Source organism: Synchiropus splendidus, chromosome 6 (assembly GCF_027744825.2).
Source record: "Synchiropus splendidus isolate RoL2022-P1 chromosome 6, RoL_Sspl_1.0, whole genome shotgun sequence".
NCBI lineage: Eukaryota > Metazoa > Chordata > Actinopteri > Syngnathiformes > Callionymidae > Synchiropus > Synchiropus splendidus.
The window spans coordinates 13,170,342-13,187,573 of NC_071339.1; the positions used below are offsets into that span (position 1 = coordinate 13,170,342).

At 43.4% G+C, this 17,232-nt stretch overlaps 1 protein-coding gene and 1 long non-coding RNA gene across 2 annotated transcripts; one reads left to right on the top strand and one right to left on the bottom strand.

Annotated features, from left to right (window-relative positions):
* Positions 1–5,185: 5,185 nt before the first annotated feature.
* On the bottom strand, positions 5,186–6,350 carry LOC128760434 (uncharacterized). The gene is made up of 3 exons (XR_008414833.1): positions 6,192–6,350; positions 5,839–6,031; positions 5,186–5,592 (listed from the first exon to the last, which is right to left on the bottom strand). It is a non-coding gene; the product is annotated as an uncharacterized LOC128760434 (long non-coding RNA).
* A 2,193-nt stretch (positions 6,351–8,543) lies between these two features.
* On the top strand, positions 8,544–15,074 carry LOC128760428 (sodium- and chloride-dependent GABA transporter 2-like). Its single transcript, XM_053867841.1, has 15 exons — positions 8,544–8,548; positions 8,673–8,857; positions 9,576–9,710; positions 10,165–10,305; positions 10,417–10,504; positions 10,568–10,697; positions 10,851–10,985; positions 11,365–11,468; positions 13,401–13,525; positions 13,594–13,706; positions 13,774–13,911; positions 13,992–14,094; positions 14,169–14,269; positions 14,424–14,594; positions 14,661–15,074. The coding sequence occupies exons 1-15, from the start codon at positions 8,544–8,546 to the stop codon at positions 14,766–14,768; spliced, it is 1,782 nt and encodes a 593-aa protein (XP_053723816.1). The 3' UTR covers positions 14,769–15,074.
* The last annotated feature ends 2,158 nt before the right edge of the window (positions 15,075–17,232 follow it).

The following is a 17,232-nucleotide window of genomic DNA, read 5'->3' on the forward strand; positions in this document are numbered from 1 at the left end:
AACTTTAGCCTCACAGCTCAGACAGTTCTCACTTGTGCTCTCTAATCAGCAAAGTTTGATCCATGGTGTAAATGTGCTTTATCTGACTTTAATCTTAACCAACAAACTACTGGACTTTCTTGCAGACAGGAGCAGCTACGCTTTACTAGCAGGGTTCTGGACGGGGGCTTGAAAGACGCACTCTTGCCCAAACATAATCGCATCATGCCAACTTCTATTGAGGAAAGCCTGTAAACATACGTTGATGTGACAGTAACATGGACATAACATGTGACATGGAAACAAGACCAGGATGATAAACAAGGAATTCCGTCCACGTTTTTGACTTACAACAAGCTACAATGCATTCGCAGAACAGTGAGTCGCATCTGTATAGAAGGTTTGTTTGAAATGGTTCAAAATAATTAAAATATTCTCATGGTGTTTTTTTCAGTGCTTCATTTATGTACAAATCCATCTGGTCACTTTAATATGTTGATCAGGTCCTGAGGCTCAGAGAGGCATTTAAGATAATATTTTCAAAGTCAATATACATTTTAAGAACAAGATTTTAGAATAAAATCATGCAAAAGAGACTGTGATAAAAATCTAAACAGTCATTTAAAAATTGCCCTGCAGTCATTTTTGAACAAATACATTTTAGACTATTTGTTTCTGCAAATAACAGAAACAAATTGTCTGGTGGTAGCTACGACTTTTCACAAATTAAAAGGTACTTTCTTCGTGGCACAATGGCGCTTTGGCCGAGGTTCCTTTGGTGGTGAGCCTGGGTTTTTTTTTTCAATGAACGAAGTGTTCCATGGCTTGACAATTTTTATAAATATTTTACATTTAAAATACATTTTTAAAAAGGAAGAAATAGACTGTTTCATTTGTCACAAGACTCACAGAACATGCTAAACATACAAGAATTATGAATGATGAGGGACCTTCATATAGTGTTTGTGTGCACCTTCAGTTAAGCCAACTAGGTGTTCTGCAGCGGTCAGCACCCGTTGAAGATACATCAATGAGCAGGGAGTTGGATTCCTATCCCTGTAGATGGTTGACTCAAATGCCACAATCTGTTACACATCAAGAGCAAAACAGGCAGCAGGTGACATGAAACATCTTAAGTTGAGCCAAACAGGCAAGTTAAGCAGATCAGCGAACATTGTAATACAAAGAAAAAAATCATTTATATGTCGACTCAAAAGAGCAGATTGAGGATTTATAAAATGTATTTATTTTAGATAAGAAGATCAGACAAACCAACAGTCAAACAGTGCTTAATAAACAGCACAACGCTTCATAGTAACACAGATGATCTAGAGGAACAGTCCAGTGTGTTGTCTTCACAGCATCTGCTTCCTGGCTTCTTTATTTGAAAAGTCTTGGATGACTTTTCAAATAGCCTCTCTCCCTAAACCTAACCATCCAAAACACATGGCTCACCTTAAGCAGGACGCTGAACCAGACTTAAATTCAATTATAATGACCCACTCATTTTGAATTCTTCATCCTCAAATTGAGGCTTCAACTTGTGGGGTCCGGCAAAAGTGCATTACCCAAATATGGATGAACCGTGTTCTTTCGCACCATATACTCAGGTGACATCTCATCCTGCTAACACTATGGTCCTTCAAATAAATCGAAAAACATCCTCTTTAGCAAAACATTTGCTGTTCTCCTTCCTGAGTCAATGTTTGACCAACAAATTCGACCTGCTCTGTTCTTAAATGAAACAGCCTTTTCGTCTCACACAATGAACACAGGTGCAGAACCTCTGACATTGACAGGAGGTGAGTGGTTTCTATTACATTCTGCCTTTCCTTTTATTTTCATTTGAATGTATGAAAAATATATGGAAGCCTGTTTTTCTGTTATGTAAATAAAATACTTATATAGAGAGTATATATTCAAAATGCTTTCCCTTCTTTTTCCACGAATGCTATTGAGCTATATCTCAGCACATTCTCTTCCACTTGTTCGCTCCTGGCGTCATGAGGGGCTGGAGCCTCTCCCAGCTTCAGAGGCCAGTGGCAGGGGACACCCTGAACAGGTCGCCCCGACACACACAGTATAGACAGACATTCACACGTACACACACACACTCCAACATATACATTTGTACCGTTTATGAATTCATTTTAGAAGGTTTCGTTGACGTGACACGTGGAAACGAATACGTTTTTATCTGCAGCAACAATCCAGAATGATGTTTCTGAAGAGGATTACCAGGAAGCTCAAACACATTAGACCACACGTTATTTCAAACACAAAGATAGATTTCAAAGTCTTGACCTGGAATCAGGTCTGAGGCATGTTGCATACACAAAATATGTCTATCCAGGTCCTTATTCAAGGTCAGGTGACATGGTAGAAGTCATATCTGTGGTGATGCTGTGACTTTTAAAGCAACGATGCCTGACATTTAGACATAAATAGATTATTTTCAGATTTCCTGAGACGACAGGTTTCATTCTGAACAATCCAAAATCCTGGAGATCCATGGAGCCTGTTAAACGCTCCCTTCGACTATGGAACTTTCTCTGGGCGAGCCGCCCGGAAGAGTGTTCTGTAGGTGGCATCACCGCCCCAACTCCACCCCCACCACAAGACTTTATCACATAAGGGCAGAGCACCTCGGCAGCGAGCTGAGTTCCTTTGTTCGCATCATGGCAGAAGAATTGAATGACAGAGCAAGATCCCAGATCCCCCAAGTGTCAATATAGGAGATGCATTTACAGCCTGGCAATAACTGAGAGCTACAAAAGGCTTTTCATCTGATCCGGAAGTGGCGACGTTTCTACTTGACTAGTAAGTAAATTTTGTCCCCGTTGTGTTGCCAAATCATTACACAAATGTATATGTGTTTGCAGCAAAACAGATGAACTTGCCGTGATAAAACGGGATAGATATACTTCGTGTATGGTGAAAATAGTTTTTCAAGTAATTGAAAATGACTTGCTCATGTTCTAACGCAGTTATGGATGTCTGCTGTTTGTCATATTGTACTGTTGAAGCACGCAGTGAACATACAGCTGGCCAAACCATTAGCCACCATGCTAATAACCGCACTAGCCATGTGAGTCAATATATTGTGGTGAACAGTGTTTGTACCAGACTTCGAAGGCATTCTTGGTGCTTACAGCGAGTCTTGGATGTGCTATCAAACGGGGGACTTATTTTTGTGATTATAACAAACGTGGAAGTGTCCGTTACTCATTTTATTGTGTTTATCACAGTGGCTAACATCCGTGGTGTAGGAAAATATTGTCATCCTTCAATTGATCCTAACATTAACCGAGAATATCTAATCCTACCAATCGTGTTCGTTGTTCCAGGTAGTTGTCAATGATCAGGAGTCCACGTTTCCACAAACTGCGTTTATTCACAATCACCAAATGTCCTCGCCAGGACATAAGACAATCTCTCCAGGCCTATACAGATCGATCCGGGCTCTTCTCCAGGTAGAGTCTGCTGCACAACAAGAGTTGTGACTTACAGGCCAGACACTGGCAGAAGCACACATCGAGATGACTACATATCTTCTTTATACTTCTTGTTGAGGCGGTGTTTCTTCTGGGCAGCTTCCTCTGGTATTTTCCCACATCAACAGTCAGTCTTTGATATTCGTATTAAGCGCGGCTCTCCTCCTCAGCTACCTGTTTCCTCCCTGGGTGTTGACGCACCCAGACAGTTTTCATCTGTCTTGTGTGGCGCGGTCATCTTGCCCCGTCCAGTTCCCTGGAGATAAACAACACTTTCCCACAGCAAGTTACCCAATCCACCCGTGCATTCCCCAAGCAATTTATTCAACTTGCAAAGCACAGCAATATCACTTTGGAGCTTTAGCTTAATTAATTATTTCCCTTTATTGGCTAACGTCCACTAGCATTTATCAGACAGAAAAAAAGTTGATTCACCGTCGTTTGCAGTGTTCATGTTCCATCTGGTACGGACAAGTGTTTGCATGTTGTATCTCATGTTATCTCATCTGTAGCTGCTGCCGTTGAGTCCTCTGATCTGCAGACCTGCTCGGAGCTGCCGAGAGACGCGACTAGCGCCACATTTCATCATCCCTGGCGATTGTTCTGGAACTGATTGAAGAAGAATAGTTTCTAAAGGTACGTACACACCGAAGGCGACATTTCTGTCGCTGTAGCGCCAGTCGTCAGCAGGAGGTAGCTTGCTCAAGTCGTCATTAGTCGCCACCTGTCCGGATCGAAAGTAGGTCAGTCGCCGGAGGGCGTGGTCTCAAGTTGTTGTGGACGGTGGATTGAAGATGGCGGAGCCGGTGCTCAAACTATCGCTACTTATTAATTGAAAACATGGAAAAAGAGACGTCTCTCGTTTCGTAGCATTCGCCAGAGCCGCTCACACTGGTGAATTTAACTTCCTGCTCCAGCAGCGTCACCGGGATACGGCCGCTTCGTGCGGTACTTCAGGCGGAACCGCCGCGAGTTGGACGACCTGTTGGTCCGGATCAGTGGCCGAATACAGGACACCAAGTACCGCGGTCTGTCCTCTGGCGAACGTCTGTCTTCGGTAAGCAACTCGATGTGTAGTTATGTACGGCGACTTGTGTCCAAGTCTTTCTGAACTGTCATCAGTTCATGAACTCCGCGGTCGTATCTGCTGTATGCTTGAAGTAATTTTCGGAGATATATAATCTGTCATCGTCAATAATTTGTACACTAAAGTCTTTTCAGTGAGCGCCACTTTGTGGTAATCAATGAATGCAACAGTTAAATGCATTGTGATGAAACAATTTATCCTAGATGCACTGTTGTATGGTTGATATATACTTTGTTAAATTATCACCAACATATATATGTTTACATATCCATGTATGGTTTATATTTTGCAGATCTTCGGTAACAGGAGACTCATCACCAACTGCTTCTGTGTTGGTGACCGTCCACTTCCAGGAGCTGACCAGAGGACCACGGCCACCGACCACATATGTTTTTGTTGAAGATGAGGCTTCTCCTCTTTGGAAAAAAAACAGTTATCAGTGCAACACAATTGCTCATTCAAGAGTCAGCCACCTATTTTAACAAAGCATAGGTTCTTGCATATATATTTCATCTCTGCAATAAAACAAAGCTGTGTTCAACTCAATTTGTTGATATTTTGCAAAGTGCTTTTGATTTTTTTTCTGTGAATCCATTTTTTCACAAAAATAAATGTTCATTGTCAAACACTTTATTTGCAAAAATAAAGTAACCCCATTCATTTATACTCATTCAATACACACAGAATCTCAGTCAAACTTGAAGTGAACTACGTAGGTGTGTTTTGAAGGATCTTCCTCAGAGGGACGAGGGTCAAGAGAGGCGGAGGAAGTGGGGCGGCATCCGGTTCTTTAATGAAACTGTGGCTACAAAGAAAATAAATGAAGGGTCCAAATGATTTCAGTCAGCTGTTGTTTTGCTTGGTAAAGTAACATGTACATTTTAAATTTATGTGGAACCTGGAAGGAACGAGGACCTTGAAAACCGTCCCTTCTTCTGAGCTGGGTGTGTGGAGGGAGTACATTAGTAGATGTTTGAGCTCAGCTTCAGCATCGGGGGACCCCTTCCTCTGTTGGTCTCTTCCATCGGTGTCCTGCACATAATGAAAGTTGAGTTCAATTACATGCCATAGTGATGAGTACGAATAAATAAAATCTGTATAGGACAGCAATAGTTAACCTAAAGCAATCCTCCTCCTCTCCTTAATGACAGCATAACGTGATTACATTATTGTACAAGCTATACAGAAAAAAGCTATACAGAAAGCTACATACATTTTCATATTTATATATTAATCTAGTATTCAGAATGTCCCCACTAAATGAACGTGCAAACCTACCTGCTACCTTGCTGCAGCAGCTGCTGCCTCTCCACTCATGTTGGCCGAGGTCTCTCTTGGAGATGAGGGGCTCCAGAAGAGAGAGGACGGTGAAGAACGCTCACTTCACGGCACTACAGTAGATGCCGCTGACCACTCCGCTCCTCGGTCACCGTCCTCCCCTCGTATAAACAGACCCTTCAGGACGTCTCATCTGAATTTAATTAAATCAGAAACAGTACTTATTTATCTCGTCACCATACATACGTAGTTTCTACCGTCGCAGCGGTGCATTCGCCTCGTAAACTCGGTGGACATTGCGTTTAGGCGAACATAACTTTAGTAAACTTACGTAAATAAAGGTCTCAACTCACCAGGAACGCCACCGTTGTGGCGAACTTTCCCTCCGGACAAGATTCTTCCTATTTATGTTCCGGTGGAAATTAAAAAATGCACGATTTGAGCCACTCTCAGGACGGCGGAAAGTCTGCTTGTAAACAACCGCAGCGATTTGCTTCTCCTCCGCCGTGACACGTCACTCGCGGATCTGGTCTCTGATTGGTCAACGCTCCGCAGGTGGTGAATTTCTGCGACTGTCGCTGTACCCCAGTTGTGTCGTCTTGAGTAGCCGGAGTCGCCGTATGTAGCTCAAATCTTGTAGCGTTGCACACCCCAGTCGTGTCGCTGCCATGGTCGCCGCTGGTCGCCGTCAGTCGCCCAACCCCATTGACTTTCTATGCAAATCAGTCGTGTCGCTCGCGGAAGTCGCGTTTTGTCTGTACGTACCGTTATAACTCTGACGTCTGTGTCCACAGTCAACTCGAAATAAACGTGTGAATGGACGTTTTGATGTTCTCGCTCTGATCGCTGTTTGTCTGCTGCTTATTGAAACACAAGACAGTCATAATGTAATAAACCAGAGGAAAAACGCTGCTCCTTCGTATTTATTATTCTACAGCGCTGTGAACGACAGTGGTGCACCGCCACGGCTTGGATGAGATCCCATGAGATAAACATGATGGTTTTCAGCGTGTTTCTCACAGAAGAATCCAGTTAGAAACATCACTGTGACTGATGTCCGTTCCCTGAGGACGACTGCATCTTACAGATTTATTTGTCATTACTTACTTGTTGTCACCTAATGTGTTAATGTTCAAACTTCCTCCTTTGCTTCGTTCAGAAACGTGCTGTAGAAATAAAGTTTTATTATCTGGGTCCGTCTGTCTTGCGGCTGCTTCCGCCTCTTGCTGGATCCTGCCTCTCCTCACTGGCTGCATGATGGAGCTCCATCTCTGATGTTGAATGATAGATGCTTCTGCTGTGGAGTTGCCTTTGCAAGTACAAGCTGGACAGTGTTGTGTATGTTGCCACGGTCTTCCCTTATAAACAAACGTGGGCGGGACCGGACACCTGCTTTACGACACAACTGGCGACTATTAACGCAATTTCAACTGCAGTACATACAGGGGTTGGACAAAATAATGGAAACACCATAAAGCTAAAAAGGCTATAAGTTATCTGCTGGCGTCCTGTGCAGCTGTAACAATCTGGAGCCAAATCCGAGCCGACCATTAGTGCCCTCATAAAGAAGGCACAAGAAGATGTTCTTCCTGAAACAGCTGAGGAAACTACCAAGTGAGATGCTGGTACAGTTCTACACAGCCATCATCGAGTCCATCCTCACCTCCTGAATCTCCTTGTGGCACACCAGTGCCAGGCACTTGTGGGATCTGAGATGACTCTTCTCTCCCAGAACACGTACAGTTTGTGTCTCTACCCTGAGGCAGGAGGCTACGGTCCATCCGCACCAGAACACCCTGCCACAACAGTTTCATCCTCATAGCCATCTTCATTTCATTCATTCACCACACAATCCTGCTCTATGTAAATATTCCCATTACACTTACTACACATATTTTGTTAGGCATCAGCACTCCGCACAACACTGAACAGGACTAAGCACTGGTTACCTGACGATGGATGGGTGTATATTTGTTTGAGTTGGATGGTCAGCTCTAAACTGACCATCCAACTCAACCCATCATTTTTCTGTGCCAAGAATTATGGCCCCTATCGATGGTTTTGAATTTCTCTTGTGTGGTCCCTCAGCGAGGACGTCTTTGGGAGACAAACAGCAACATAGACTCAAGGCCCTCTACAGTGGAAAGAGGGTGATGCAGGGAGGTGATTTACATTTCAATGGGTGTAACCTATAGGCATTGTTTTTCTCTTCAGACTTTGCTTTTAATAAATGCACTACACCGCCTCTCAACAATGAGCTTTGGACAAACTCATTGGTGACAGTCACTTTATGGCCTGCCATGTGGAGTTAGATGTTTTGTTTTATCACCAAGTTTTGATGCTATTAAAAAATTAACAGAAATCCAGTTTTTCATTTATCATATCTTGAAGACAATCTCCGAAGTAATTCATTCAGTATCATTCAATAGTTTTGAATTCTAATCGCTCATCACCTGTTGTCATGTAGAACTGACCCACATTTAACCGCACAATAAGATGGACATAACATTTTTTTTGGTTTGTTTTTTTTTTATCCGGTGTTTTCTATCTGGTATCAAACACCAACTGTGAGTGATGGTGTTTCTAATTGAGACATTGGTGCCCGTGGTAAAAGTTACTCAAGCCATACTGTTACTATTACCACCACCACACAAGTCCAAGGACAGAAGAAGAGGGGGAAGGGTCTGAGAAAAAGGAAATTCGTAATGCCGTAAAACAAAGGAGGGGCTGAGGTAGAGTCCCACTCAAATCTAAAGGTGTCTTCAAAGTGGGTTCTGAAGAAGAATGGAGACTTTCTGTTGAGATTCACGCAGCTTCATCTTCTCTGGTTGCAGCACAATGGCTCAGCACTCTGACCTGGACTGCAAGCTAAGGTTGGAAAAGGACACTTCACATCCTGCTCCTGTCAACCGCGGACAGTGGTCCAGCAAGACTGAGTTTCTCCTGGCCGTTGCAGGAGAGATCATCGGGTTGGGAAATGTGTGGCGTTTTCCTTACCTGTGCTACAAAAACGGAGGCGGTGAGCTTCACAGACAAATTGCAAAACTCAGGATGTGGATGTGTTTTCATCTTGTGACATTCAAACTCAGATTTCTTTATTGTCATTCAGCATTAAAAATTGGTGATGCACTGCAAAAAATAAATGACGCAACATCACATTTGTAGCAACAATAAAAACAGTTGTGTTAACAATAAAAAAATGTAAGAAAAAACAGATCAGAGAAGGCAGTATAAATAAATAATATAAATATATAATATAATATAAATAATAAATAGTTTGCAAGAGGCAGAAGTTGGTAGGTATAACAAGGGCTGCTATTCAAAGCCCCTTAAAAGGCCGAGGTTAGTAATGGTGGAGGAGAGTCACAGAAGGGGCTATAAATTCAGTGATTCAATGATGTAGTGAAGAGAGCTTCTGTACGTCGCCTGGAATCCATAGGGACTTTTTTTCACTCGCTGCACGCAATGCCCATCGCGTCCCCGCCACCCGGCTGGAACCCTACATGGAAAGTCGCGTTATCCACGTACTTGATGCTGTGGTTTGTGTTGTCCTTCGCACAACAATCGTGAGTCATGAGGGTGCAAAGTTTTCTGTATTGTCATATTGCCCAAATCATTCAGCCTCACAGCGGACACAGACTGCCCTGTTGGGGCCACGCAGTTGGACACCTAGTGGCGAGTTTGAGACCCCCCACTTCAACGGCTTGTGTTTAAAAACAGTCATTTGTGTTTCCCAGGAGCGTTCCTCATTCCATATGTCATCTTCCTCTTCACTGGTGGTATTCCCATCTTCATGCTGGAGACATCCCTGGGACAATACACCAAACAAGGAAGTATTACATGTTGGAGGAAGATTTGTCCACTTTTTGAAGGTACGATTTAGGACTGAGAGACAAAAAACATTTTGGAGTGTCTCAAAAACCTCATTTACTCATGAGATGAGAGACATATGCGTCATATCAGGCTGATCGAAACAATTGTTTATATTGATTTGAGATCAATGTGGCGGATTGGAGAAAATGGCATTTCAGGAGGTGAATGCAAAGGATTGTATGCAGTCTTGGTATATGAATTTCAACTTTTTAAGTCTGAGCCAAAATGTTTGGACTTGTTTTGCTGTGCGCAGACCTTTGTTAAACTAGTGACTATTTTATGGCAGCATTTTGATGGTGATTCAAAGGTTGTTTTGGATCTGAGCTCTGTTTAAAAAGGGCACAGATTGTTTTACTACTGAGTGAGCATGGACCCCTTTTTTTTCAAATAACTAAATGTGTCAGTCGAAATAAAATGCAAATGTTGCTTGCGTATTATTGTTCCAATGAATAGGTCTGGGATACGGGTCTCAGGTGGTGGTCCTGTACTTCAACATCTATTACACTGTCATCCTGGCCTGGGCTTTTCTCTACCTCTTCTCATCCTTCAACGCGGAACTCCCCTGGTCCAGTTGCAACAACACCTGGAACACAGGTTATAAAGAATTTTTGTCAATCGTGACATGAAACATGGCAGCAAAATGAATAACTGTGAGTATATGCAGAGTTTCTATCAAAAACAATCTTGATTTTTCTTTCTGATCAGAGAGGTGTGTGGAGTTTGATCGGAATGATGTTCTGTTAAACGTAACCGTGCCGGCCAATGCCACATCACCAGTGAGAGAGTTCTGGGAGTAAGTCACTCAGATACATATTATCCTGAACATGAAACACATAACTTGTTTTTTCTACTGAAGGAGACGAGTTTTAAATATCACCGGAATTGATGAATTGGGGGGGATGCGATGGGAGTTGGCGCTGTGCCTCCTCCTCTCCTGGGTCATATGTTACTTCTGCGTCTGGAAAGGAGTCAAGTCGACTGGAAAGGTACTAACCTTAACATTTTTAGCATCACGTGTTCCTGTCAATGCTTCTGTATTCTTTCATGTAAACATGTCGCTAGTATTGTAACACAAGTCAGCAGCAGAGCAGTCGTCTTTGTCCTTGCGTTCACTTTGACATTCCATTGTTTTGTGGCAGGTGGTGTACTTCACAGCCACGTTTCCGTACCTCATGTTGCTGGTGTTGCTTGTCCGTGGTCTCACGCTTCCTGGAGCCTTGGACGGCATCAAGTTCTACCTGTATCCAGATCCAACCCGCCTCTTGGACCCGCAGGTGCGCACAACTCTGCTGTTTGGACATGATTTTCCATGTGACATACACTTGTACAGGGAGCCTAAGTCTCCGCCCCTTCTGGTCGGTCCATGGGACCTGAGATTGGACAAAATGAATAGAAGTCTACAGGGTGGTGAAAGTTATTTTCTGGTCCACTTTGCCTCATGCCCTGGATCACACACCTGCTGCACCTAAATTAAAATGATTCATATTGGTGTGAGTTTCAACTCTGTATGTCGTGTGTATGTTGATTTATTTGTTTGTGAAAAGACCGAATTATTTGGACTACAACTCAAACATTGTATGTATGACGTCACACCAGACTCAGCCTTCATGTCAAACAGTTATGAATCAACACAACAGTTTTCCTTGTTTTCAGGTGTGGATGGATGCTGGAACTCAAATATTCTATTCCTACGTCCTTTGTGTCGGCTGTCTGACTGCTCTCAGCAGTTACAACAACTACAATAATAACTGTTACAGGTATGTATGAAGCAAATCTCGGCTGATCTGGTGCACAGAGAGGAATAGCAAAACTACTCCCTCAACCATGTCATGACAAAAGTCGTCAAAGGTGCAGAATACTTTAAAATAAAAGGGTCAAGATTCATGATTTGTCATATGCATTTAAAACACAGGGTCTGTGATGCAATGAAAAGCTTGGGATGAGAGAAACCGTAGACTTGCAGAGAACACAAAGTACTAGTAACATGCAATGCTGGTGTCGGATAGATAAAGGTGCTAAAGAGATCAAAGTGCTACAAAAGTTAGTAAGTGTTACAAAACAAAAGAATCCTTCTTGCACAGTAAGTGTGATAGTATTGCACAGGTATGGTGGGGTAGATATTGCACGGTAGAGAGGTACCGTAAGTACTGAACACTAAGTGAGGTATTGCACAATGATGAGATAGATTACAGATACAATATAATATATCATGCATCATCGAGAGTGGTTTATTGCAGATTGAGAGTTCAGGAGTCTGACAGCTTGGAGGTAGGAGCTGTTTTTCAGTCTTTTAGTCCGTGCAGGGAAGCTCCTGTATCATGTGCCAGAGGGTAGCAGACAGAAAAGTAGTTGGCCGGGTGTGTACTGTCCTTGGTGATGCTGTGTGCCCTGCGCAGACTGTGATATGCAGGGGTTGGACAAAATAATGGAAACACCTTGAAGCTAAAAAAAAGCTTTAAGGTGTTCAGGCTCTCGATGGTGCACCTGCAGCAGTTGGTGTTCATGCCAGGATGTAGACTTTCTGTCGGGTTTTCTTCACCACGTTGTCAGTGTGCAGTGTCCAGGACAAGTGGTTAGTGATGTGCACGCCGGGAAATTAGGCACTCTCGTCATTGTTGGTGATGAGGCCGATGATGGTGATGGTGTTGAAGCTGTGCTTTGCAGTGCAGTCGTGTGTGAATAGGGAGTAGAGGAGTGGGTTGAGGACACAGCCCTGGGGAGTGCCAGTGAGGAGGAAAGGTGATGAGCGATCCTCACCGCCTGTGGTCTGTTGGAAAGCAAGTCCCATATCCAGCAGCAGATGGACTCCTCCAGGCCGACACCAGTTTGGAGGGGATTCTACGCGATTGTACGTGAACTGCAGGGGATCCAGGGTGTTGGGAAGGGAGCCAGAGATGTGTTTCTCAATGATCTGCTCAAGGCACTTCATGGAGATGGATATGAGTGCTATGGGCCTATAGTCATTAGGACAGGATGCTGTGGGCATCTTGGGGATGGGAACAATGGTGGAGGTCTTGAAGATGGCGGGCACGATAGACTGACTCAGGGACAGATTGAAGATGTCTGTGAACACCCCGGTGAGTTGCACAGGCTCTCGGGACCTGGTCGGGGATGCTGTCGGGCCCTGGAGCTTTGGGGGTTCACCATCTTGAGCGCCTGTTATACAGTGGCTGTGTCTAAACATGGCACAGTGTCCTCGTTGTCCATGTGTGCTCTTATAGCAGACGTGGCAGTGTGGTCAGCATCAAAGAGGGCGTAGATGGTGTTTAGCTCATCCATAAGTGTTGCACTCGACAGTTCCACTGGCCTGCTCCTCGCCCTGCTGTCCATGATGCAACGCAGTCCATGCCACACATGTATGGAGTCATGGCTCTGCCGGTTTGAATCCACTTTCCATGTACTTGGCTGCTTTGTAGGCATCTGGGTCTCCTGAGTTGAAGGCAGCTGTGTGGGCCTTAAGTTTGGCACGCAACTCTGGGGTAGGTGCGGATGCTGGTTTGGGGCACCGTGTTCTCAACGTCCTCAAACTTCCCTATGTACCTGATGACAGAGTCTGTATATGCACTGATATATCAGTCCGCTGCATCACTTAAAACGTTTCACCTTTTTTTTGCATGAGCCTCTTTTGCATGAGTCGTGTAAAGTTGACATACAGAATGATATACAGTGGGCACTTTTTCCTCCTTCAGGGACTGTGTGTGCTTGTGCCTTCTAAACAGTGGCACCAGTTTTGTGGCAGGTTTTGCCATTTTCTCCGCCCTGGGTTTCATGGCCTTCGAGCAGCAAACGGACATAGCCACAGTAGCAGAATCAGGTAACAAGAAGAAGCTGATGAAAGAATCATTTCTCGTATTTCTCGACCCATAATATTTTTCATCCCAGGTCCTGGTTTGGCCTTCATTGCCTACCCTCGTGCGGTGGCCATGATGCCGCTCCCTCAGCTGTGGGCGGTGTTCTTCTTCGTCATGATCATCCTGCTGGGTCTCGACAGTCAGGTTGGATGCTCTCTGACAAACTTGTCAACAAGTCCATGTCTTCAGGACTGATGTGTCTCTGCTTCAGTTTGTACAACTTGAATCTCTGGTGACGGCCATCTCTGACATGAAACCGTCCTTCTTCCACGTGGGCCATCGCCGTAAACTTCTGCTGCTGTTCATCAGTGTTTTCTGTTTCCTCATTGGCCTCACCATGGTGACAGAAGTAGGATTTCCTTCATGTCTCCCAGTAACCAGACCATTCAGCGATGACTTGACTCACTCAGGTGCTGGTCTCCTCGACAGGGCGGCCTCTACATCTTCCAGCTGTTCGACTACTACTGCTGCAGTGGAATGACGCTCCTCCTCTTCGCCATCCTGCAGTGTGTGTCAGTCGCTTGGGTCTATGGTTGGTAAACTCCGTCACGTCTGATCTTCAAATCATTGTGGTCCATCAACGCTGTGTGTCTTCGTCTCACTTAGGAGCGGATCGTTTCTATGACAACATTGAGGACATGATAGGATACAGACCAGCGCCGCTCATCAAGTACTGCTTAAAGTTTATCACCCCAGTCATCTGCATGGTGAGGAGACCTTCAGTCTGATCTCAGACATGTTGCTCACACTGGCTTCTTTAAGTTCAGTAGACCCACTGGAAAATCCTTAGAATCCTTTTTTTCTTTGGTGTTGTATGTTTTGTTCCCGAAAAGAATCATGACCTCATTCTCTCTTGTGCAGGGAACCCTTGTTTCCTCTTTAGTTCAGTTCACCCCACTGAAATTTAACAACACCATGGAGTATCCCTGGTGGGGCACCACGCTGGGCTGGTGGTTCACACTCTCCTCAACACTCAATGTTCCCCTGTGGATGCTCTATAATCTGTGGAGAACACCGGGAACATTACGACAAGTAAAGACATACAAGTTCCCCAGTAGAACTGTCTGAGATATTCATTAAAACTTTCCCTCTCAACAGAGATTTGCCACCTTGTGCACTCCGTCCGACGACCTTCCTCTGTGTAAGAAGAGGAAGAAAGCACTTGAAGTGGAAAGCTTGGCCTTGAAACCTTCATCAGCTTTGTGAGAACTTTAGCCTCACAGCTCAGACAGTTCTCACTTGTGCTCTCTAAATCAGCAAAGTTTGATCCGTGGTGTAAATGTGCTTTATCTGACTTTAATCGTAACCAACAAACTACTGGACTTTCTAGCAGACAGGAGCAGCTACGCTTTACTAGCAGGGTTCTGGACGGGGGCTTTAAAGACGCACTCTTGCCCAAACATAATCGCATCATGCCAACTTCTATTGAGGAAAGCCTGTAAACATACGTTGATGTGACAGTAGCCATGGTGCGTCTCGAGGGGAAAAAGACCAGGATGATAAACAAGGAATTCCGTCCACGTTTTTGACTTACAACAAGCTACAACGCATTCGCAGAACAGTGAGTCGCATCTGTATAGAAGGTTTGTTTGAAATGGTTCAAAATAATTAAAATATTCTCATGGTGTTTTTTTTCAGTGCTTCATTTATGTACAAATCCATCTGGTCACTTTAATATGTTGATCAGGTCCTGAGGCTCAGAGAGGCATTTAAGATAATATTTCCAAAGTCAATATACATTTTAAGAACAAGATTTTAGAATAAAATCATGCAAAAGAGATTGTGATAAAATCTAAACAGTCATTTAAAAATTGCCCTGCAGTCATTTTTGAACAAATACATTTTAGACTATTTGTTTCTGCAAATAACAGAAACAAATAGTCTGGTGGCAGCTACGACTTTTCACAAATTAAAAGGTACTTTCTTCGTGGCACAATGGCGCTTTGGTTCCTTTGGTGGTGAGCCTGGGTTTTTTTTTCAATGAACGAAGTGTTCCATGGCTTGACAATTTTTATAAATATTTTACATTTTAAATACATTTTTAAAAAGGAAGAAATAGACTGTTTCATTTGTCACAAGACTCACACAACATGCTAAACATACAAGAATTATGAATGATGAGGGACCTTCATATAGTGTTTGTGTGCACCTTCAGTTAAGCCAACTCGGTGTTCAGCAGCGATCAGCACCCGTTGAAGATGCATCAATGAGCAGGGAGTTGGATTCCTATCCCTGTAGATGGTCGACTCAAATGCCACAATCTGTTACACCTCAAGAGCAAAACAGGCAGCAGGTGACATGAAACATCTTAAGTTGAGCCACACAGGCAATTGAAACAGATAAAGGAACATTGTAATACAAAGAAAAAAATCATTTATATGTCGACTCAAAAGAGCAGATTGAGGATTTATAAAATGTATTTATTTTAGATAAGAAGATCAAACAAACCAACAGTCAAACAGTGCTTGATAAACAGCACAACGCTTCATAGTAACACAGATGATCTAGAGGAACAGTCCAGTGTGTTGTCTTCACAGCATCTGCTTCCTGGCTTCTTTATTTGAAAAGTCTTGGATGACTTTTCAAATAGCCTCTCTCCCTAAACCTAACCATACAAAACACATGGCTCACCTTAACCAGGACGCTGAACCAGACTTAAATTCAATTATAATGACCCACTTATTTTGAATTCTTCATCCTCAAATTGAGGCTTCAACTTGTGGGGTCCGGCAAAAGTACATTACCCAAATATGGATGAACCGTGTTCTTCCGCACCATATACTCAGGTGACATCTCATCCTGCTAACACTATGATCCTTAAAATAAATCGAAAAACATCCTCTTCAGCAAAACATTCGCTGTTCTCCTTCCTGAGTCAATGTTTGACCAACAAATTCGACCTGCTCTGTTCTTAAATGAAACAGCCTTTTCGTCTCACACAAGGAACACAGGTACAGAACCTCTGACATTGACAGGAGGTGAGTGGTTTCTATTACATTCTGCCTTTCCTTTTATTTTCATTTGAATGTATGAAAAATATATGGAAGCCTGTTTTTCTGTTATGTAAATAAAATACTTATATAGAGAGTATATATTCAAAATGCTTTCCTTTCTTATTTCCCACAAATGATATTGAGCTATATCTCAGCACATTCTCTTCCACTTGTTCGCTCCTGGCGTCATGAGGGGCTGGAGCCTCTCCCAGCTTCAGAGGCCAGTGGCAGGGGACACCCTGAACAGGTCGCCCCGACACACACAGTATAGACAGACATTCACACGTACACACACACACTCCAACATATACATTTGTACAGTTTATGAATTCATTTTAGAAGGTTTCGTTGACGTGACACGTGGAAACGAATACGTTTTTATCTGCTGAAACAATTCAGAATGATGTTTCTGAAGAGGATTACCAGGAAGCTCGAACACATTAGACCACACGTTATTTCAAACACAAAGATAGATTTCAAAGTCTCGACCTGGAATCACGTCTGAGGCATGTTGCATACACAAAATATGTCTATCCAGGTCCTTATTCAAGGTCAGGTGACATGGCAGAAGTCATATCTGTGGAAGTGTTTCCCAACCAGTGATGCTGTGACTTTTAAAGCAACGATGCCCGACATTTAGACATAAATAGATTATTTTCAGATTTCCTGAGACGACA